The sequence below is a fragment of the Jaculus jaculus genome, chromosome 1 (genome assembly GCF_020740685.1).
Source record: "Jaculus jaculus isolate mJacJac1 chromosome 1, mJacJac1.mat.Y.cur, whole genome shotgun sequence".
In the NCBI taxonomy this organism is placed as follows: domain Eukaryota; kingdom Metazoa; phylum Chordata; class Mammalia; order Rodentia; family Dipodidae; genus Jaculus; species Jaculus jaculus.
This window is the reverse complement of record NC_059102.1, coordinates 247,875,963-247,898,969: the sequence shown is the minus strand read 5'-3', so window position 1 is coordinate 247,898,969 and position 23,007 is coordinate 247,875,963. Positions and strand designations below refer to the sequence as shown.

Here is a 23,007-nt window from a genome sequence, read left to right as displayed (position 1 = left end):
GTTTAATCCCGGGTCAGCTTGGGCTAGCGCGGGACCCTACTTCGACAAACCAAAATAATTTATAAAAATAAAAAGTGAAGTAGATTTCACCGCTTTGAAGAAAGATAAAATCAGTTCCTTTCAGTTATGGGGAAAAGAGGACGGGTGTCCTTTCTCGAAACAGAATGGAATGAGTCAGCTTGAGGAGGCAGGTAGCACATGTTCCCGTCAGTGTGGGGAAAGAAGTGGGATGGGTACCCTCAGCTTGACTGAGAAGTGGAGGAGCCAGATGAGCCAAATGTCCCAAATTAGGTAGATCGCTCCTACTTTTAAAGGAGTTACATGGGAAAAGGTGAATGGAACTCCCCAGTTTGAGGGAAAAGAAAGGTGGTGCCAGTCGGCGCGGAAAAGAAGAGGTACAAGCTACCTTTTCCAGCCGAAATGAGCTAGACTTAGTCTCGGGCCTAGGTTTCTGGGGACATTGTGGGCAGCGTTGTCCATCAAGGATTTCCGAGGGTGCCTAGTGCGCGTGCGCAGCTCTGGTCCGGGAGGGGACCCGAAGGGGGTCCCGGGTTTCCAAAGGGCTGTGCGGAAGGCGGCGGCGTAGTGCCCCCTGGCGTTCTCACGTCGTGGCGCCGGGTCCCGCAGCCTGGGCACCTGGGCTGGGCGGCTCTTCCCGCGGCCCTGGGGCGGGGGTAGTGGCTCCCTCCCCGCAATCTGGGCGAGGGGTGGTGTGTGGGAGTGCGTTTCAGGACGCGGGCTGGTCTAGAGGAGATGGAGAAGGGGATCTTGACTCCGGGCGTCCAGGGCAGGGTCTCAGAGTCCAGACCTGGCCTGGGGGTATCGGAGCCCGGATTGGGGGCAGCGAGCCCCACGTGCCTGTGACGCGAGGGCGCCCGGTAGGCGGCGGCAGCGACGCGGGGCCGGCGGTCGTGCGGTTCCGGGAGGGCAGCGAGGCCGGCTGCAGGATGCTGCGCGCCGCACTGCCCCTGCTAGGGCTGCCCATGGCCGGGGCGGGGACCACAGCAGAGCCCACTCAGGAGTTGGTGTCGCGGGACGAGCCTCCTCCAGGTCTGGAGCTCTTCCGCTGGCAGTGGCACGAGGTGGAGGCGCCCTACCTGGTGGCCCTGTGGATCTTAGTGGCCAGCCTGGCCAAAATCGGTGAGTGCGTGCGTGCGTGCGCCAGGCCGGCGGCCGGCTGCGGACCCGCCCCCAACCCCTGGATGTCTAGATAGGCCCACTTCTTGTCCTGTAAAGGGACTTAGGTTCGGATTCCACAGATCCAATTCCGTGTCTCCTCTTGTAGGTCTCCTTCCTCCGTCTTGCCGCGAGATCTCTGAGGGTTTGCCTTCCTGAAGGGTTAGCTGCCCGCCTCCCACCCCCAGCTCCATCTTTGGGCTCCTTTGCTCTCTCTGCTCACCCCTTTCCCTGCAGTGAGCCTCCCTCAGTAAATCTCCTTAAGGTCGCTCCTCCACCAGTGCCTAGTCTCTCAGAAATCTGTCCATGGTGAGGATGCTTGGGGACATCCAGGAGATAGTATTCTCCCGGGAACCCAGGTATTTAGATTCTAAGAAACCTTCCTTCACTGGAGGCCATGGCCAAGGGTCCATTCTCTTGAGATAGTAAGCGGCTACTTTTCCTGTATAGCTCACCTCTGTACCACACTTAAAAATGCCTCGGCCTTCTGGTGCCTAGATGTGCTTCCCCAACCCTTCAAGTTCATATTCCTTCCTCTTCGGGGTATAAGAAACTTCCACTTATTGGGGCTTTACTGTGTGCTGTTTACCCTAGGTGCTTTCATATTGTGTCCAATCTCCATCTGACCCCACAACACTGAAGGCTGTGCTTTCAAACTAACCTCCTCACCTCAATACAGCTGCTTTTCCTTGCCTGTCCTTTCCATCCCGCTCCCCCTTCTGAGCAGCCAGTGGGCACCTCCTCCCAACAGAGACCCTCCTCCTTTCTCTCCGTTGTGCAGGCTTTGTTGTGGGGGTGACTAATTATAGCTGAGTGTTGCTACTCACTCCCCATTTATGCTGGCACAGCCTGTACTCCAGTCTCACCAATACAGACTTCATGAATGCCACAGCCTAAAATTTGCCCCCTTCCCTGCCAGGGACACTGCTGGGGGTGGGGTGGGGGTTGAGCAAGAACAGATCTTTCCAGTCTGCCTTGACAGCCCAGGGATTAATAATGGAAAGTGGAACTCTAAATACCTTCAGGGAGCCTGATTCTGCCAGAGAGCTGGCTTTTATGATAGGTCTTGGATTGCAGGGCTGGGACTGGTGCATATATGCTGAGGAGACAAGGCTGAAATAGGGTCCCTGAAAGGAGAGAGGAGGGACATCAAAGGCCAGGCTGAATGTGGAGGAAGCTGTGACTGATCTCTGGAGGCCCAGCTGCAACAAGATGATACTGGCCTTCGGTTTGGACTAAAGATTGGGTTTGTGGAAAATCTGTGGGTTATGGAAGAATTTTTGTGTTAGGGTTTATAGCAACAGGTATAGTTTCTTTCATGCATCATAATGCTTTTTCTAGTTTGGATGACACCTCCTATAGAGTAAGAAGACCTCTCCCTTCTCACCAGCTTCCCCTCCCCAAATCCTCAGATAGGTTGGAAAATATAGGCAAAATGTTCAGGAACACTTCCCAGTTTCATTACCAGAAAGTTCCTACCTTTTATCCAACACATATTGATGTAGACTTCACTATGCTAGGGACAGTCTTGGGTCCTTTGGGTGCAGTTTCCAGAACGCATTGTTTTGGCATAGGAGCTCACACACAGGCTAATGGGGAGGTTTCCTCCACCATCACTTCAGAGATTGTATGGAGAAAGATGAAGGGCCCAAGGGAGAACCATATATATAATCTATTGGAGAGACAGAGGCAGATAGAGAGAATGGGCATACCAGGGCCTCCAGCCACTGCAAATGAACTCCAGATGCATGTGCCACCTTGTGCACCTGGCTTATGTGGGTCCTGAGGAATCAAACCTGGGTCTTTAGGCTTCATAGGCAAGTGCCTTAACTGCTAAGCCATATATCCTGTCTAAGAACTGTATTTATTTTAAGGGACAATATAGCAATAGTGTTAGAAGCCCCCCTTTCATTATTCTCTCCTCTTTTCCTAGACACATGTTTCCCCCCACCCCAAGGTGAAATTTAATTAATATTTGTTAAGGGGCTAGAGAGATGGAGAGCAGTTAAGGGACTTGCTGGCTAAACCAAAGGACCCAGGCTTGATTCCCCAGTATCTACATAAAACCAGATACTCAAGGTGGCACATGTGTCTAGAGTTCAGTTGCAGTGGCTAGAGGCCCTGGCGTGCCCATTCTCTGTCTCTCTCTCTCTCAAATAAACAAAATAAAATAATCAATTGTTGAGAATCTACCCTACACTTGACATTATACTAGACACATTTTCACACTTCATATTGTTTTCTTTATTCCCTTTGTGATGGCTATTTCCACCATATTACAGAAAAGAAATGGAAGTTTAAGTAAATTCAATATTTTACCTGAGATCACATAATTAGAAACTGGTAAGGCAAGAAGAAAGTGTGGACACCTGACTACTAAACCCAATGCTTTAAAAAAAATTTTTTTTTTTTTTTTTTTTTTGGTTTTTCGAGATAGGGTCTCACTCCAGTCCAGGCTGACCTGGAACTCATTCTGTAGCTCCAGGGAAAAAAATTTTTTAAAAATATTTTGAGAGAGAGAGAGGGAGAGAGAGGGAGGGTGGGAAAGAATGGGTACACCATGGCCTCTAGTCACTGCAAATGAACTCCAGATGCATGTGTCACTTTGTGCATCTGGCTTTACATGGGTACTGGGGAATCAAACCTGGGTGCTTAGGCCTCACAGGCAAGTGCCTTTACCACTAAGCCATCTCTCCAGCATGCAAAGCTTTTTAAACTGAGTCCATATAATGAAGTGCACATTAAGTTAGGAGGGCTACAATGCTTCTAGGAGGATATTTATATACACACATACACAATTATAGTTAGAGATCCCTAACTATAATATATAATAATGTAATATATTGATATTTATCATAGCATACTAGCAGTAACACGTATTGATTGCTTACTATTAAAGCAATGTACAAAATGTTTTATCTTTTGGGTGGATCTTACTATGTAGCCCAAGGTAGTCTTGAACTCACAGCAATATTCCTCTCTCAGCTTCTCAAATTCTGGGATTATAGGTATGTGCTACCATACCTGGCTCTAAGGGTTTGTTTGTTTTGATAGTACCAGGGATTGGTAGAACTCTAGAGCCTCAGACTTGATAGGATGTTCTGTACCACTGAGCTATATTCTGACTTAAAAAAAATTATTTGAGGGCTGGAGAGATGGCTTAGCGGTTAAGCGCTTGCCTGTGAAGCCTAAGGACCCCGGTTCGAGGCTCGGTTCCCCAGGTCCCACGTTAGCCAGATGCACAAGGGGGCGCACGCGTCTGGAGTTCGTTTGCAGAGGCTGGAAGCCCTGGCGCGCCCATTCTCTCTCTCTCCCTCTATCTGTCTTTCTCTCTGTGTCTGTCGCTCTCAAATAAATAAATTAAAAAAAAAATTATTTGAGGCAGGGTCTCACTCTAGCCCAGGCTGACCTAGAATACACTCTGTATTCCAGGCTGGCATGATTCTCCTGCCTGAGCCTTCCACATGCTGGAATTAAAGTGTGAGCTACCATGCTCATCTTATATTTTTAGAATTAAAATAAATATTTTCTTTATTTATGACAGAGAGGGGGGGGAAGGGAGAGAGGGAGGGAGAGAGGGAAGGAGAAAGAGAGAAAGCAAGAGAGAATGGGTATACCAGGGCCTCCAGCCACTGCAAATGAACTCCAGACCCATACTCCACTTTGTGCATCTGGCTTACATGGGTACTGGGGAATAAAACATGGGTGCTTAGGCCATGCAGGCAAGTGCCTTAACCTTTAAGCCGTCTCTCCATCCCCAATCTCTTTCTCTATGCATAACCTAGCTGACAAAAATATCAGGTCTCTAAATTGAGGCTGTTTGTGTTTGAAGACTAGGTCTTCCATTTAATACTTCCGTGATCTTGGGATAGATAACTGCATCTCTCAGACTCTGATTTTCATGCCGAAGGCCCTGGCAGACCCATTCTCTCTCTCTTTCTCAAATATAAATAAAATTAAAAATTAAAAAAAGGGAGACTGGTTAGCATTTGCTTAAGTTCAAATAATAGCTATGGTGAAAGGAGGTCAGAGAGGGGTGGGGTCAGTCCCTGAGGATGAGAATAGAGAGGAGGGAATACTGTCATAAAGGGAGGAAAAAAATAAAAATAAAAAAAAGCAAAGACCTTGCTGCAGTGGAGGGTTTGTAGCCCCTGAGGCTGGAGATTATAGGAGGTCTGTTTCTTTTTTCCTCCCTTGGTTCCCGGGTCAGGGATTCTGACACTAACTAACCTGAGACAGGATGTTATGGGCCAGCGTGTGGGAGGGATCTTCTATGTGCTCATACGTGCTGCCCTTTTCTTGCATTGCAGTGTTTCACCTCTCCCGGAAGGTAACATCTCTGGTCCCTGAAAGTTGCCTGCTGATTTTGCTAGGCCTGGTGCTAGGGGGCATTGTCTTGGCTGTAGCCAAGAAAGCTGAGTACCAGCTGGAGCCAGGCACCTTCTTCCTTTTCCTGCTGCCTCCTATCGTGTTGGACTCAGGCTATTTCATGCCTAGCCGCCTATTCTTTGACAACCTGGGTGCCATCCTCACCTATGCTGTGGTGGGCACGCTCTGGAATGCCTTCACAACAGGCGTTGCCCTCTGGGGCCTGCAGCAGGCTGGACTTGTGGGTAAGTGATCCTAAGACCCGGGCTGTTGGCAGATCTTCCCTGACTCCCCGCTCCTTCAGCTCTGAAGGTCAGACGCTGGTGACAGCCACTCCCTGGGTGCTGTTTGGGAGCTTCTTTTCACCTGGAGTTCAAGACAGGGCTCCATATGGGCTTCAGCACTCATTTTAGTCCCTGCCAGTTGAGTCTGTGCTTGTGCAGCATGACAGCTGAACAGAGGCCTGGCTCCCAGCTGTGTGTGGGCTGTTGAGACTGGAGAGCCTGTATTAACACTCTATTGCCTTCTGCCCTCTGTTACCACACTGCCACTTGTCAGCCCTGCTTCCCTGAGGCACAGCTTACCATTCCTAAAAGGGCTTACTGTTCTGGCTGCACTCAGGTTTTTGCTTTTTATTTATGAGAGAGAGGGGGGCGGGAGGGAGGGAGGGGGAGAGGGAAATAGAGAAAGAGAATGGGTGCAACAGGGCCTTCAGCTGCTGTAAATGAACTGCAGACACATATGCCACTGGTTTACGTGGGTCTTGGAGAATTGAACCTGGGTCCTTTGGCTTTGCAGGCAAATGCCTTAATCACTAAGCCATCTCTCCAGCCCAGGTTTCTGGTTTATTTGTTTGTTTGTGTTTTGTTTTTCGAGGTAGGGTCTCACTTTAGCTCAGGCTGACCTGGAATTCTCTATGTAGTCTCAGAGTGGCCTCGAGCTCATGGTGATCCTTCTACTTCTGCCTCCCAAGTGCTGGGATTAAAGGAGTATGCCACTATGCCTGGCTGTTTTTTTGTTTTTGTTTTTTTTTAATATTTTATTAATTTGAGAGAGAGGCAGCCACAGAGAGAATGGGAGCTCCAGGGCCTTCAGCTGCTGCAAACAAACTCCAGACACATGTGCCACCTTGTGCATCTGGCTTTTGTGGGATGTGGGGAATCAAACCTGTGTCCTTAGGCTTCACAGGCAAGCACCTTAACTGCCAAGCCATCTCTCCAGCCCTATTTATTTATTTACTTTTATTTTTGTGTATTATGCAGGTATGTGGATGCAGATGTATATACCCCATATGCATGTGTACAAAAGTAAGAGAAAGACATCAGATGACCTTCTACATTGATCTCCCACCTTATTTTCTTGAGACAGAGTCTCTCACTTAACATGGTACTTATTTTTTGGTAGCTAACCAGAGAGTCCCAGAGATCTTCCAATTGCCCCCTCCCTCAGCTCTGGGGTTACAGGTGTGAACAGCCATGCCTGGCTTTTAATGTGAGTGCTGGGGATCAAACTTAGTTCCTCTGCTCTTACCCACTGAGCCATCTCTCTAGCCCCTGTATTTATTATTATTATTATTTTTTTTTTTTGAGGTAGGGTCTTACTCTATCCCATTCTGTAGTCTTAGACTGGCCTCAAACTCACAATGATTCTCCTACCTTAGCCGCCTGAATGCTGGGATTAAAGGCATGCACCACCATGCCCAGCACCCCTATATTTTTAATAAATATATATTTTACATCCACAAAATGCAAGCCACTGCACTGGGCATTCTTTTCTATTGATTCTTCATAGCAGCCCTGTTGGAGTATAATCTTTCCCATTTTCTCATTTTCCCAGATGAGAAAGTAGAGCCCCTTAAAATAATTTGGTATCAGGTCTAGTGGTTAGTCTCCATTTTACTGAGGTTCTTTGCCTTTAGACCCTCTCCTGATCCCTTCATTTCCTAACCCAAGGATTCCATTCAATCCTGATGTTGTAATTCAAACTTCTTTCATAGTAAAGGGAGAGATTTACAATTCCCAGCTGGGAATTCCAATCTGGTTTTCCTAATAAGAAGTGAACTGTGTGGGGCAGAAAGGAAAGAGAGGGCCTCAGATCCTAGTGGTAGTGGTGGTAGTACTTCTAAGAATAGGTAGTATTGGTCCTTACTATGTATTAAGCACTGGCTAAATTAAAAACTTTTGAGCCAGGCATGGTGGTGCACATCTTTAATCCCCAGCACCCAGGGAGGCAGAGGTAGGAGGATCACTGTGAGTTTGAGAACAGCTTGTGACTACAGAGTGAGTTCCAGGTCAGCCTCGGTTAGAGTGAGACTCTACCTTGGAAAAAAAAACAAACAAATAAGAAAAATTTTTGAAGCAGATATTATTATTTAAAATATGTTCATAGGGAAATGGGCTCATAGAGATTATCTGACATATTCAAATCCCACTTGTGATTCTTTCCTTTTTTAAAATTTATTTTTATTAACTGACAATTTTAATTCTAGAACACAATTTAATTCTTTAATTGCTTCTCAATACCTTCTTGTCCCTCTTCCCCATAAAATTAAATTTAAAAATTAAAAATAAAATTATTTTTGAGAGAGAGAGAATGGGCACACCAGAACCTTCAGCCTGCTATGAATGGACTCCAGATGACTGTGCCCTCTTGTGGTGCATGTGCAGCAGTGCATGCTTATGCCACTGTGCATCTGGATACGTGGGACACAGAGATTTGAACATGAGTTGTTAGGCTTTGCAGGCAAGCGCCTTAACTGCTAAGCCATCTCTCCAGCCCCACCTGTGCTACTTTTCATACTGTTTTCAGCTGTTCCTCTCCTGTTGAGAATTGTATATGTCACATCCCTTTGGCTGAGAACCACAGGTATAGGAGAAAGCTCTCTTGTTATACTTTTTGTTGTTATTTATTTATCTTGGTTTTTGAGGTAGGGTCTCACTATCTAGCCCAGGCTGACCTGGAATTCACTAAGGGGTCTCAGGGTGGCCTTGAACTCACAGTGATCCTCCTACCTCTGCCTCCTGAGTGCTAGGATTAAAGGTGTGCACCACCAAGCCCAGCTCTCTTATTATCTTACTTAATAAGGCCAGTCAGCAGCCACTTCTACCTGCTTGTGACTACTCTGACTGTTGCTGCAGTGTTTATTACTAGTACCACCTGAATTGGGTATTGCAACCATCTTGTGATTTAGGCAGATGAGGAGGTATGGCTAAAAGAGTTGTGACAGACAAGAGCCCATATCACACAACTGATAAGTCAAAGCCAGGCCTTAGGCATAGGCAGTTCAGGTCTCCTGAAATCCTTTGTTTCTTTCTTTCTTGTAGAGAAACTTCTGAGTTTATCCTATGGATGGTTATTTTCTTGGGAGGAGGGGGTAACTTCTGCCATTATCCCAGGGAGTGCTGTAGGAGGCAGAGTCATCTTCACCAATTACTGCTCTATCTTGTCTCTCCCTTGATAGCTCCTAGAGTGCAAGCTGGCCTGCTGGACTTCTTGCTGTTTGGGAGCCTCATCTCAGCAGTGGACCCCGTGGCTGTGCTGGCTGTCTTTGAGGAGGTGCATGTCAATGAGACTCTCTTTATCATCGTCTTTGGCGAGTCCCTGCTCAATGATGCAGTCACTGTGGTAAGAGCGCTCAGGAGACAGCCAAACCCTGACTCCAGACAGCCATGCTGTGGTCAGTCAGACATCTGATTAGGCCCAGACCTTTCATCTTAGCCCCTTGGGGAAGAAATAAGGTCTAAGTGTTCCCCTACTCCAACAGCCTCCCCACCTCTCCTCCCCTTTCCTCCCCTCCCCTTTCCTCCCCTGACTGTACTCTTGTTACTCAGGTGCTGTACAAAGTCTGCAACTCCTTTGTGGAGATGGGTTCTGCCAACGTGCAGGCCACTGACTACCTGAAGGGAATCGGTCAGTATTTCCCCCAACTTGGCTAACAATGAAGGTCTGCCTCTCCTGGGTTCTGGGTTTTTGAGTCCCATTTACCTGAGATCAGGACAGAAGAGGCTGTTCCAGTTGCCTCATTTCTTCATCTCCTCTATGGAGAAATGGGGTCTGGGAGGGGCTTAACCTGGAATTCTGGTCTAGGATTCTGAGTTCCAGGGAGTATGGTGGGTGTTCTCCTGTACTCCCTACTAGACAGCTTGGGGAAGGTCCGGGCCAGGGTCCTGCTGACAACCCACTCCTCCCCCAGCCTCCCTGTTTGTGGTCAGTCTGGGCGGGGCAGCCGTGGGCTTAGTCTTTGCCTTCCTCTTGGCCCTGACCACGCGCTTCACCAAGCGGGTCCGCATCATCGAGCCGTTGCTGGTCTTCCTCCTGGCTTATGCAGCCTACCTCACTGCTGAAATGGCCTCCCTCTCTGCCATTCTTGCGTGAGTACTGGGGGCACTGAGGCAAGTCACAGGGAAGGGGATTTGTAGATGGTCAACCTGCATATATCTGGAAGCAAGACCTTAAGAAATACAGAGGTCTCCCTGAACTTCTGTGGTAGTGGGCACCTCAAACTTAGTACTTAGGAGAACTGATTGTCTTGGCACCCAGAACTTCCCTCAACACCTAAGGGCTAACTCTTCCTTTACCCAAAATATGGGCTGCACTGAAAGGACCATTGGCTGTGGTGGCCATAGCATCCTAAGAGGTGCTCAGAAAGCCTGTTAGTCACAGCGTGTTTCTCTCCTAGAAGGTACTGAGTGGGAAGCCTGGTGATCTGGATTCATCCCAGGACCTCCACTTGCTAGCAATTATCATGCTTCCCTGGACTTTGGCTTGGATAATCTCATACCCTATGATGGAAAAACCCCTATCCTGAAGCATACTCAAATTCCAGACGCTGAGTTCCCCAAGACCCCACCTCACTCACACTGTCTTGCTTTTCCCTTTCAGGGTGACCATGTGTGGCCTGGGCTGTAAGAAGTATGTGGAGGCCAACATCTCCCATAAATCACGTACAGCTGTCAAGTATACGATGAAGACCCTAGCCAGCTGTGCTGAGACTGTCATCTTCATGCTGCTTGGCATCTCAGCTGTGGATTCTTCTAAATGGGCCTGGGACTCTGGGCTGGTGCTGGGCACCCTCTTCTTCATCCTGTTCTTCCGAGCCCTCGGTATTGCTGGCACCCTCTGCTTCCTTGTGCTCTTCCCTGTCCCTTCTTCCCACACAACTCCCCAGTCCAAGTTCACATCCTTGTCAATTCCTAAGCCTCCCTCATTGCTCACCTGTCCCAGCCCCTGCCAAGCCTTAGTCCAGATCCTTGGTGCCGTCCACTCCCAGTGTCCTCCACTCCCAACGCCTTGCTCCTGCTGGCCTCCCTCCTGCTGTAGGCGTAGTCCTGCAGACGTGGGTGCTGAATCAGTTCCGGCTGGTCCCTCTGGACAAGATTGACCAGGTGGTGATGTCCTATGGGGGCCTGCGGGGGGCTGTGGCCTTTGCTCTCGTCATCCTACTGGACAGGACCAAGGTCCCTGCCAAGGACTACTTTGTGGCCACCACTATTGTGGTGGTCTTCTTCACAGTCATCGTGCAGGTGGGAGTGCCAATGAGGTTGGGTAAAGAGAGGGTTTGGCAGGCCAAGGGGGAGTCTTAGAGCCTCCTGGGGCAAGGGCTTGTCTTCTCATTGGGGGATGCAGGGACTTGACTTCCCAGGCTTTGAGTACAAAGGGGTCTGGGGGGTGGACAGAGCTAAGGCTTAATTATAGGGAGAAAAAGGTAGCAGGGAACAGAATAGGGCAGGGCTCACCTCATACCTGTCCATAGGGCTTGACCATCAAGCCGCTGGTCAAGTGGCTGAAGGTGAAGAGGAGTGAGCACCACAAACCCACCCTGAACCAGGAGCTACATGAGCACGTGGGTACCAGAGCCCCATCCCTCCACCTGTCCCTTTCTCCCTTCTCCTATCTTGGCAGAGTCCTGATCCAGTCCCCCTACCCACCCCCCTTCTAGACTTTTGACCACATTCTGGCTGCAGTGGAGGACGTTGTGGGGCACCATGGCTACCACTACTGGAGGGACAGGTGAGGGAGCTGCCCCGAGGCTCCTTCAGCAGCAGCTGCCCCACCATCCAGGGCAGCATGGGGGATATGCCACTCTTCAGAGAAGGGACATAGTCAGGTTCAGGCTGGGTGACCTCTGCCTGAAGCCCTTCAGTGGCATCCCTGCATTCTCAGGATAAGACAAAGCTCCTAAGGGTGGTCTGCTCAGCCTTGCATGGTCTGGCACTAGCCAAATTCCAGTCCTTTCATGCTCTGTTCTGCCTTTGATGAGTTTCTTGCTAATTACATGAACTCTAGTTTAGAGCCTCAGGGTCCATCTTACTGTCCAAACCCGGCTATTGCGATAATAGTGGGTGTAGTTCTATCTACTAGAACACTCCTTCACCTCCCTGTTACTTACCTAACTGATTCGTCCTTCAGATTGCACCACAGTCATTGATTTCTTAGAGAGGACTTGTCTAGCCTCTCTGACTAGGACAAATCCCATTATATTCTACAATTATCCTCCATAGTTCTTGTCATGGTTGTAATTTTTACAGTAATTAGTAATAATTTTAATTAAAATTGTCTTATGGCTGTCTTCTAAACCCATAAATGCCACCAGAGCAGGGACTAGCTTTGAGATTTTCCTTGGCTGAGACCCATCCCAAGAAAGCCCAGGCCAGTGCTGGCAGTGTCCCTGTCCCATTGAGGAAGGGCTAGCCAGCCATACTTTGGGGTCGGTACTCAGGGTTGGGCCTGGCATCCTCTGTAGGTGGGAACAGTTTGACAAGAAGTACCTGAGTCAGCTGCTGATGCGGCGGTCAGCCTACCGGATCCGGGACCAGATCTGGGATGTGTACTACAGACTGAACATCCGCGATGCCATCAGCTTTGTGGACCAGGTAGGCCGGCAGTTACCAGGAAGGCCAGTGGTAGGTGAACAGATGGTCAGCAGAGATGGATGTCAGGCAGGCAGGCTTGTTAGCATCGAGCAGGGAATTGGAATTCCCAGCTGGCTCGTTGGTCTTGTGAAGTCACAGCTGCAGGAACCAGCCTGGCCTGGTGTTGACAATCAGTCTGGCAGGCAGTACAGAAAGGTGGGAACAGCTGGACTCTGGAGTCAGCAGATGCGGTTCAACTATTAGTACTTACAAGCTTGTGACCTTGGGTAAGTCACTTATATTGCCTGAGCCTCAGTTTCCTTAGTGATAAGAAAGCAGGAATAAAGGTACCTATGTTGGACTCTGCAAATTCAGTGTAAGTGTGTCAGTACCTGGCACAGCAAAAGAACAAAATAAGGCCTGAGGGTATAGCTCAGTAATACCTAGCATGTGTGAGGCCCTGGGTTTAATTCTCAGCACTGGCTAAAAGCAAAACAAAATAATCAAAATAATTGCTAATGTTATTCTCTTGATTGTCCTCTGAACGTCTGGGCCACTATTCACCTTCCTGATCTCAATCTTGACTCTTACAGGGAGGCCACATCTTGTCCTCTGCAGGCCTCACTCTGCCCTCTATGCCTAGCCGAAATTCTGTGGCAGAGACCTCTGTCACCAACCTGCTGTGAGTCCATAAGGCCCCTTACCCTTCACCAAGCTCCTCTCCACTGGGCCCACTCCCCGAATCCCTTCTCGGGAAGATTTGTGTTAGCACCTTTGCCTCTGCTCTTCTCTTGGCCTCCCCAGCACACATGTCCCTGCCTCCTGCAGGAGGGAGAGTGGCAGTGGAGCGTGTCTGGATCTGCAGGTGATTGACACAGTGCGCAGTGGCCGGGACCGGGAGGATGCAGCGATGCATCATCTGCTCTGTGGAGGTCTCTACAAGCCACGCCGCAGGGTGAGAGCAGGCAGGTTATGAGTTTGGAGGGTGGTGGGGACGATTGGTAGAGGCTGTGATCAGAAGCTCAAGAAGCAGCTGGTACCAGCTTGTGTTGAGCTGTAGATGCCCAGTTGATGGTCATGGTTACATTGTGTGTGTGTGTGTGTGTTTGTTTCGGAGGAAGGGCTGGTCCTTTCTGGTAGTGGAATATACAACAGATTGGAAGCATGAGTTGAGGGGTGGAGATCAAGATGGGTTAGAAGCTGGGTGGTAGGAAGAAGGACACACAGGACCTGAAGATTGGCCCTGAGGGGAGAGGAGATAGAGGACAGGGTACTTTGAGGGGCACTGGAGAAGCAAGTCATAGACAGAGGCAAGGGCACTGAGGAAGCTGGTGGGACCGGTCTAGCATGGGGAAGACCAGCCTCTGTTTTAGCTAATGGTTGTCCAGTGTAGATCCTGAAGCTTTGGGACTGGAAGAAGAAACCCTTCTATCCAGGAGGGAATCTCTGGCGACCCCACAAGGGGGCAGCAAGCCATTATCTGGAACCCTTTGAAATGAACATTTGGCTATTATTATTCCTGGCAGTATAGCCGACAAGGTTCTTAGAACACTGAGATAGAACTGGCTTAATTTGCATGAACTTATCCTGATTTAAGGTTCTGCAGAATAAGCTTCAGAGGTTTCAAGCTCCATAGGCCCTCCCTCGTACCCCAAGCCCAGTATGATATATATGTTCTGGCCATAGAAGTTTGAGAAAGTGCTACTCTAATTATAATGTCTAGTTTAACACAAGGTAGGAGGGCTCTTGAGCCTACCTGGTTCTAGAACTTACTGTTCCTACAGCCCAGGACCTCTGATTGAGCTCACCATTTGGGGTCCCATATTATCCTCACAGTCTGCCAATCCCCCATTTCATTCTCAGTTATGGCTGTCAAACCCCACCTCATCCAACTTGTGGTTTTTTTGTTCCTTTTAACTTTTTTATTATGCAAAACTTCAGTAGACAGAATAAAATAACTATCACCCATCTATAATAATTATCCATGCATGATTAAATTTTTTTATAGTCTATATACCCCTGTCACACCCTGCCTACACTTTGTTGTTGTTTTGTTTTGATTTTTGTTTTTTTGAGGTATGGTTTCACTGTAGCTCAGGCTGACCTGGAATTCATTATGTAGTTTCAGGTGGCCTCAAACTCATGGCAATCCTCCTACCTCTGCCTCCTGAGTGCTGGTGTTAAAGGCGTGTGCCACCATGCCCAGCTTTTATTTATTTATTTTTATTTTTATTTTTTTGAGGTAGGGTCTTGCTCTAGCCTAGGCCGACCTGAAATTCACCATGTAGTCTCAGGCTCAAACTCCTACTGATCCTCCTACCTCTGCCTCCTGAGTGCTGGGATTAAAGGCATACACCACCACACCCAGCCAAAAACTTTAATTAAAATAAAACCATTTTATTTTTTGAGACAGGGTCTCACTATATAGCTCAGGCTTGTCTCATACTCCTAGTTCTCTTGCTTCAGCATCCCAAGTGCTGAAATTACCATAGATGAACTTAACCATGTATGAATTTACCATGCTCATCTGGCAAGAATTCTTAAAAACTAAGCTGGGTGTGGTGGCACACACCTTTAATCCCAGCACTCGCTTGGGAGGCAGAGGTAGGAGGATCGCTGTGAGTTCAAGGCCACCCTGAGAGTACAGAGTGAATTCCAGGTCAGCCTGGGCCACAGTGAGACCTTACCTTGAAAAAAAAAGAAACTAACACTAGGCAATGATACAGCATGATGTTCTGGATTTGATCCCCAGCATGCCAGAATCAAGTCAAATCTATCACAAAAATAACTCCTTGTTATATCAAACATCCATTCACTGTTCAATTTTTTTCTAGCTGATTTGTTAAACTCAGGATTCAAATGAAGTTCATAATTAATAATTGAGAAATATATGTCTTTTTATTAAAAAATGCTGGGCATGGTGGCTTTCATCTTTAATTCCAGTACTCAGGAGGTAGGGGTAGGAGGATTGCTGTGAGTTAAAGCTTGCCTAGGGCCATAGAGTGAGTTTTAGGTCAGCCTGGACTAGAATGAGACCCCTACCTTGAAAACAAACAACCCAATACAGGCCAGAGAGATGGCTCAGTCAGTGAAGTACTTGCTATACAAACATCAAGACCTAAATCTGAGCCCCAGAACCCACATGAAAAAGCCAGGCGTTGGGTTTACTTATAGTCTTAGGGCTGAAAAGGCAGAAATAGAAAGACTTTAGGAGTTCACTGGCCAGTCAATCTAGCCTATTTGGTGAGTTGCAGGCCAATGACTGACCTCTCTCAAAATAGATGGATGGTGGGCCAGGGATGGTGGCACACGCCTTTAATCTTAGCGCTCAGGAGGCAGAGGTAGGAGGATCGCTGAATTTAAGGCCACCCCAAGTCTACAGAGTGAATTTCAGGTTAGCCTGGGATAACACAAGACCCTACCTTTGAAAGAAAAAAGATGGATGGTGGATTGGAGATCGACTGCACAGTGGTTAAGGCGCTTGCTTGTGAAGTGTAAGGATCCAGGTTTGATTCTCCAGTACCCACCTAAGCCAGAAGCACATAATGGCACCCATTCTTTCTCTCTCTCTCTCTCATTTCTCTCTGCTTGCAAATAAGTAAATAAATAAATAAAAGATGGATGGCACCTGAAGATGACACCAAAGGCTGTCCTCTGGCCTCCACATGCATGCACACACATGAGTATTCACATTCACATATACACACAAGAAAACTATAACAATCCCCTCTCTTTCTTTTTCCTCCTTGCTATTTATTGAAAAAACTGGATACTTTATCTTGGAGAACTTCCCATTATTCTAGACTTTGCTGATTGTATTCTAGTGTTATTTAACATGTTTCTCTATTCCTTATGTGTTCTGGTTATTAAATATAGAAACCTGATCAGATTCAGTGACATTTAATTGCTATGCTAGGTGCTTCTTATTGTGTTACATCAGGGAGTACATGATTGTGTTGTGTATGTGTGCGTAAGATTGGTCAATGGGTTCGGTTCAGTCAATTTGTGTGCAGTCAATTTAAAAAGAACTAAACTTTTACTTATTCTGTTAAATGTCATCTTATTTAATTTAGCCCATCATTCCATCGTTTGGATTCCATGTCTGCCACCAAATGTCTCCTCAGATTCATATCACATGAAAATTTGCTAAGCCTGTTAACTTTGTATCCATCTAAATCAACATAAAAACATTGAACAGGATAGAGCTGAGGACAGAGCCCTGTGGCATGCTACTAAAGACTTCTCCAGACTGACATGGATGAAGCATTTTTTGGGGTATGGTTATTCAACTAGTTCTGAATCAACCTAGTTGTACTATGACACAATCTATAATTCCTCCCAGAAATATTGTTAGAGATAGTATACACTTGAAAGATAGTATTATAGCGAGAGAGGCTGGAGGGAAAGATTTAGAGTATACACCAGAAATTTCCTTATCAGTCTTCTTCTGGTTCATCTCTTAGCGACTCTGACCCTGCTGTATGGAGTGGAACTGAGAATCTGTGTCTTTAGTCAGACCCTCACATGATTAATGCAGCTGGTCTGATGTCTGGTGTTTTGAAACCACAGATCATGTCATAGGGTTGGCTGAGGCCAAGAGAACGGATAAGTTCATTGGGGAGAGCATTGGAAGGAAAAGCCAACAATGATGTTGAGGAATACTCATGGAAGAAGGGGATGTGGTGCCAGCAGAGGAAAGGGCTAGAGGAACCATGGCAGACAGATTCTCTGGCCTGAGGTGGAAGGGGGTCTTGGGGCCATGCTGCTGCCTGAGCAAAGGCCATAGGACCAGTGATTAGGGAGAAGAGGGCAGTACTGTGGACCTTGAATTGCATTTCTGGTATTAAGGAAGCACTAGTCAAGAGGGAAAGTATCACAACCAAATTTTAAGAGTTTTGCCATAAAATGGCAACCATAATTATCAACGGAAAAGCTTTTTTTTTTTTTTAAGGTAGGGTCTCTAGCCCAGGTTGACCTGACATTTACTATGTAGTCCTAGTTCCTTGCTGGACTTGTACTCACAGTGATCCTCCTATCTTTGCTTCCCAAGTACTGGGATTAAAGGAGTGTGCCACCACACCTGGCCAGAAGAGCTTTTTGAAAACTCAGGGAAGTAGAAAATATGAGGAGTAGGAAAGGGACCAAACAGGATATAAGACAAGGTGAGCTAGATTGCTCTGAGCAGTACTTTGGGGGATTAAATACCACAATAAGGGGCTGGATAGATAGCTTAGCAGTTAAGGCATTTGCTTGCAAAGCCAAAAGACCCAGGTTACTTTCCCTAGTACCCACATAAAGCCAGGTGCACAAGGGGGCACACACATCTGGAGTTCATTTGCAGTGGCTGGAGGTCCTAGCGCACCCATTCTCTCTCTGCTTCTTTCTCTCTCAAATAAATAAATAAAAATAAAATAAGGCTGGAGAGATGGCCTAGCAGTTAAGGTTCTTGCCTAGAAAGCCTAAGGACCCAGGTTTGATTCCCCAGTATCCATGTAAGCCAGGTGGCACATGCATCCGGAGTTTATTTACAATGGCTAGAAGTCCTGGCATATTCTCTCTAATAAATAAAAATAAAATATTTAAAAATACCACTACTAGAAAAAGGTTGCTAAACTGCAACTGCTAATAAGGGTAGAGATAAGTAAGCTGCATTAGTGTGTGGCAGGCTTGGTCTTATGAGAAATAATTAGAAGGAGTAGATAAAGGGAAGGCTTTGAATTAATTAAGTAGCATTTGTTGGGACCAAGAAGATCCAGAGTGTCGGGGGACATAGTGATGAAATCCAGAGTACAACTTGGGTGTCATAGTAGTTATAGAAATGGATGGATATATGGAAAGTTCAGCTGGAAAGAGAATACTGTGTACGTACTTAGAAACGCACAGGCAGGCTGGGTACATGAGTCACTAAGATTAAATGGATGTGCTAAAAAAGGATATGGTCATGTGGTCTTGTAGTAGCTCCAGGGGACAAATCATAGGATCCCCTGCCTCTTGTCACTTCATAGACTAAGAAAAGGAGATTAGGGGAGAAGCAAAGCCAGATTTGGGGAATAAATTCCATAAAAAGGGAAGTTTTTCCTCAGTGAACTGAGAATACAGTTTCTGGCCGTGTTCCCATTATGTTTCTGTTTTATTTATTTATTTTTATTTTTTTTAATTTTTTTTCATTTTTATTTATTTATTTGAGAGTGACAGAGAGAGAGAGAGAGAGAGAGAGAATGGGCACGCCAGGGCTTCCAGTCACTGCAAACGAACTCCAGACGCATGCACCCCCTTGTGCATCTGGCTAACGTGGGTCCTGGAGAATCAAGCCTTGAACCGGGGTCCTTAGGCTTCACAGGCAAGCGCTTAACCTCTAAGCCATCTCTCCAGCCCCTGTTTTATTTATTTATTTTTAATACATGGCTAGTTCTGGAAAAGCTAGGCTGGTGGGACCTATGGTGAACATGTTGGGGCTGTGGCCTGAGGTTCCTGTGGAGGCCATGGTACCCAGCCTCATGGTAGGGTGGGGCTGTCATTGTCAGTACAAAGCTAGCTGCGGCCGTCACTTCATCTCTGAGGATGCACAGGAGCGACAGGACAAGGAGGTCTTCCAGCAGAACATGAAGCGACGGCTCGAGTCCTTCAAGTCCACCAAACACAACATCTGCTTCACCAAGAGCAAGCCACGACTCCGTAAAGCTGGCCACAAGAAGGTGCATCCTATTTCTGGGATTCCTCCTTTAGGCCCATGGTCAAAACAATTTTCAGCCCCCAAGTGTTCGAATCTAGCCTAGAGACAGCCCTCATTTAATCATCTTCAAGGGTTTGATTTGATATTCCTGGGCCCAGAAGGGTAAGGGGTGGCCTTCAGAAAGACAGCAGCCTCTTGACAATGGGATCACTTGCTACCAGAGTCAAAAGAGGCAGAAGGGCAGACTCCCTGGAGGGGCAACTCCAGAAGCCTATCAGTCAGCCAATATGTCTAGAGCCTTGAATGGGTGTGGCTTACTCCAGGCTCCCCACTTCCTGACTGCTAGTTGGCTAAGGAATAGTGGTATGGTAGATCCATTGGGGCAGATTCCTGCTGACTAGGCCAGCAATAGGGGTAGGGGTAGGTGTAGGCAGATTCAGGACCAGAGACTTAGGCTTGCTTTCTTGGTCTTCAGAAGGATGGTGTGGCCAACGCTGAGGCTACAAATGGGAAACCTCCTCGAGACCTTGGCTTTCAGGACACAGGCAAGCAGGGAGCAGCAGAGGTAGGGTGGAGGAGGGGAAGGGCAGGGCCCATCAGCCAGGATCCTGGATTACCTCTTCTGAGTGCATTTAGCACCATGAGCTGGGCCTTTCACATCAGAAACCAGATGGGCACAATTAATTTGAGTGTTGGAAATGATCAAACCAGTTATGTTGTGTGTGATGAGATTGCTAACTATGGCTATGGGCCCTGAGGATTTGGAAAGGTCAAGAAGAGGATATTGGCCTGAGCCTTGAAGGATAGGTGAAATCTGAGGCCTAATGTCCCAGTTCCTTCTAGTGGGCCTTCCAGTTGATCTGGAGCTGACAAGATGAGGGAGCTGGAAGATGCGACCCTTGTGGCTTCCCCTGAAGATTTAGCTTCTTCTAGTTGCCTCCTCAGGCTCTGAAATCTCCTTTCCCTTCCTCTTAAACCCCTACTCAACTAGGCCAATGCTTGAAAAGGCCTAAGGAGAAAGTAGGTGCCTCTGCCATCATGGGCTCTGTCTGGTGGGAGGACCAGAACTGCCTTGGACTTGTTTGGTACCAAGAAGCAGCTGCTGAGTTGGCTACCCCAACTCAACTTTTGTCCCTGTCCAGCTGCTGTGATACTGACCGTGGAGTCTGAGGAGGAGGAGAGCGATAGCTCAGAGACTGAGAAGGAAGATGATGAAGGGATCATCTTTGTGGCTCGAGCCACTAGTGAGGTTCTCCAAGAGGGCAAGGTCTCAGGTAATGGCTTCCTTGCTACCTCCCTCCCTCCCCTCTGAAGCAAGCTGTTTTCCTCCCATTCTCATGGCCTCTGCTCCAAGGAACTACCTGGGCTATGCTCAGAAAAGGCACCCACCAGCAAAGCCTCTGGTCTGGAGCCCCAGGGACTTCCTCTCCCTTTATGTCACTGCCTTTACTGTGACAAGTGGTCAGGGTGCATGTGGCATGGTGACTGTGGATTGTATTTACTTGCGAGAACAGGCTTATACTTTGAGGATATGAAACAAAACAATTATTCATGTGTAATCTTTCTGTCTCTAGGAAGCCTTGAGGTGTGCCCTAGCCCACGTATCATTCCCCCCTCCCCAACCTGTGCAGAGAAGGAACTACCCTGGAAGAGTGGGCAGGGAGACCTGGCCGTGTACGTGTCTTCAGAAACCACCAAGATTGTGCCCGTGGACATGCAAACGGGCTGGAACCAGAGCATCTCATCCTTGGAGAGCCTGGCATCCCCTCCTTGTACCCAGGCCCCTACTCTCACCCGCTTGCCTCCCCACCCACTGGGCATCGAAGAGCCCCAAGTCCCTCCTGACCTGTCTTCTGACCCTCGCTCTAGCTTTGCCTTTCCCCCAAGTCTGGCCAAGGCTGGCCGCTCTCGCAGTGAAAGCAGTGCTGACATCCCCCAGCAGCAGGAGCTGCAGCCCCTCATGGGCCACAAGGACCACACTCATCTTAGTCCTGGCACTGCCAACTCCCACTGGTGCATCCAGTTCAATAGAGGGAGCCGGCTGTAGCCCAGGGCCTTGGGGAGGAGCAGGGTGTGGAGCCCCTGTGGGGAGTGCTCTTCAGGCAACAGGCAGAAGAGTCTACTCAGCCTGGCATGGGGCCAGAGGGGCCTGGACTGAAGTGGAAACTGGGCCTCCTTGGGGCTAGGTCAGTGGGGTCTCCTGGGCTGGTTCTCACTGGGACCCTTCTTACCCTCTCCCTGCTCTTATCCCCTTCCACCTTCCATTTCACTAATAACTCAGGATCCAGTCCAGAGTTCTTGGGGTTAGTTCCGAAGCTGATGTCCCTTTCCCAGGGCATCTTCCCTGGAGTCACTGTTGGCAGCTGTTCCTGACCCCAGAGCAAGGGCATTGTTCCACAGTGGATGCTGGTCTTCCCTATCCTCTACTTCCTCCCCACCAACAGGTCAGGGATAGTGCCATGACAGCGAAGCTCAGTGAGGTGCTGGTCCTCAGAGTGATTGGAGTGAGACATCAAGCAGGCCTCAACCTTGGGCTTAGCTAAACTGTTGGGTCAGCTACCCATGCTCACTTTTTTTAGGCAGTGGGAACCTACTGGTTCCACATCTGGTCTTCACCCCTTTCTCCAGCTGCCAGATATTGGGATAATGGTGCCTCTGTTTCCAGGACCTAGGCCCTGGCCAGGCTTCAGTTCAGGGCTGTTGCTTAGCCAGTCTACTGCCTCTGGTCTCAACCAAGTGTCCCAGGGCCACTGATCCATTGCTGTGGGGGCTGGGATACCTGGATCTAGTGTTGGGGGGTGGTGTGAATGAGTGAAAGGTAGTTTTCCTGGGGTTAGCCCCTGCCTGTTTTGTACCTGGAGCTCAAGATCTATTAAACATCTCAGATGGATAAATGTCCTCTGTACATGTGTCTGGGAGTCCTAGGGGTGGGTATAAGAAGGTATCTATATGCCCCAGGATTTCTGGGATAGAGCATTAGTGTGTGCTGGGGGGTGGGCAGGTGGATCTTAGGCAGGACTTAGTCCTGATTGTCTCATACCTTTCCCACACTCTTCCAACAATTGTTCCCCTAGCAGGGGACATGGGGTAGCAATCTACAGGATTACTGTATGAGCTTGGTGGGGAGAGATCTCAGAAGTGGGAATCCATAAAATGGGAAAGGTTAGCAGGGAGAGTGGCCCCAGAAGTCAGGGTCTACGTTGCCTAAAGATACAATATCTACACACAGAACTATAGAAAGACAAATGAACAAAAGGGTCTTTCTGTACATGGTGAGTGGGAAGGCAGTCTCAAAGGAGTTGGTTATCCTGAGTTTATGAGACAAACCAGAGAAGTGTAGGATCCAGAAATCTCTAGATAACATTCCCCAAATTCAATTCCCTCTGCATCTGAAGGATTTTTGTTTTTCCAAGATAGGGTCTTACTGTAGCCCAGACTGACCTGGAACTCAATAGCAATCCTCCTACCTTTGCCTTCCGGATGCTGGGATTAAAGGTGTGTGCCACCATACCCAGCTTTGGACGACATTTTATAGAAAATATCTTTGAGATAAAATACTATGAAATCCATTTATTCAATTTTTTTTTTTTTTTTTTTTTTTTTTTTTTTGCTGGGCACAGTGGCACATGCCTTTAATCCCAACACTTGGGAGGCAGAAGTAATAGGCTCACCGTGAGTTTGAGGCCACCCTGAGACCACACAGTGAATTCCAGGTCAGCCTGCGCTAGAGCAAGATCCTACCTCAAAATTGCTCCCCCACAAAATGTTTTTTTTTTTCCCCCTAGGTAGGGTTTTGTTCTAGCCCAGGCTGACCTGGAATTCACTGTGTAGTCTCAGGGTGGCCTTGAATTCATGCAATCCTCCTACCTCTGCCTCCTGGGTGCTGGGATTAAAGGTGCACACCACCATGTCTGGCTCAAAAAATGTGTGTGTTTTTTT

General features: G+C 47.9%; 1 protein-coding gene across 5 annotated transcripts; it reads left to right on the top strand.

Moving 5' to 3' along the window:
* The first annotated feature begins 947 nt into the window (after positions 1 to 947).
* Positions 948 to 21,956, top strand: Slc9a5 (solute carrier family 9 member A5). 5 transcript variants are annotated; one of them, XM_045139842.1, is made up of 17 exons: positions 1,051 to 1,140; positions 5,487 to 5,506; positions 5,658 to 5,789; positions 9,005 to 9,168; positions 9,375 to 9,453; positions 9,737 to 9,914; positions 10,426 to 10,646; positions 10,864 to 11,066; positions 11,297 to 11,386; positions 11,483 to 11,553; positions 12,287 to 12,416; positions 12,989 to 13,077; positions 13,224 to 13,350; positions 18,920 to 19,090; positions 19,544 to 19,613; positions 20,211 to 20,342; positions 20,643 to 21,956. In XM_045139842.1, exons 3-17 carry the CDS (start codon positions 5,666 to 5,668, stop codon positions 21,113 to 21,115), a joined length of 2,322 nt encoding a protein of 773 aa, XP_044995777.1. In that variant the 5' UTR covers positions 1,051 to 1,140; positions 5,487 to 5,506; positions 5,658 to 5,665; the 3' UTR covers positions 21,116 to 21,956. The 5 variants fall into 5 exon arrangements, with proteins under 5 accessions (XP_004661757.2, XP_044995777.1, XP_044995770.1 ...); XM_004661700.2 differs by having other exon boundaries at positions 948 to 1,140; positions 5,487 to 5,789; XM_045139835.1 differs by lacking the exon at positions 1,051 to 1,140 and adding an exon at positions 1,333 to 1,426 and having other exon boundaries at positions 5,487 to 5,789.
* The last annotated feature ends 1,051 nt before the right edge of the window (positions 21,957 to 23,007 follow it).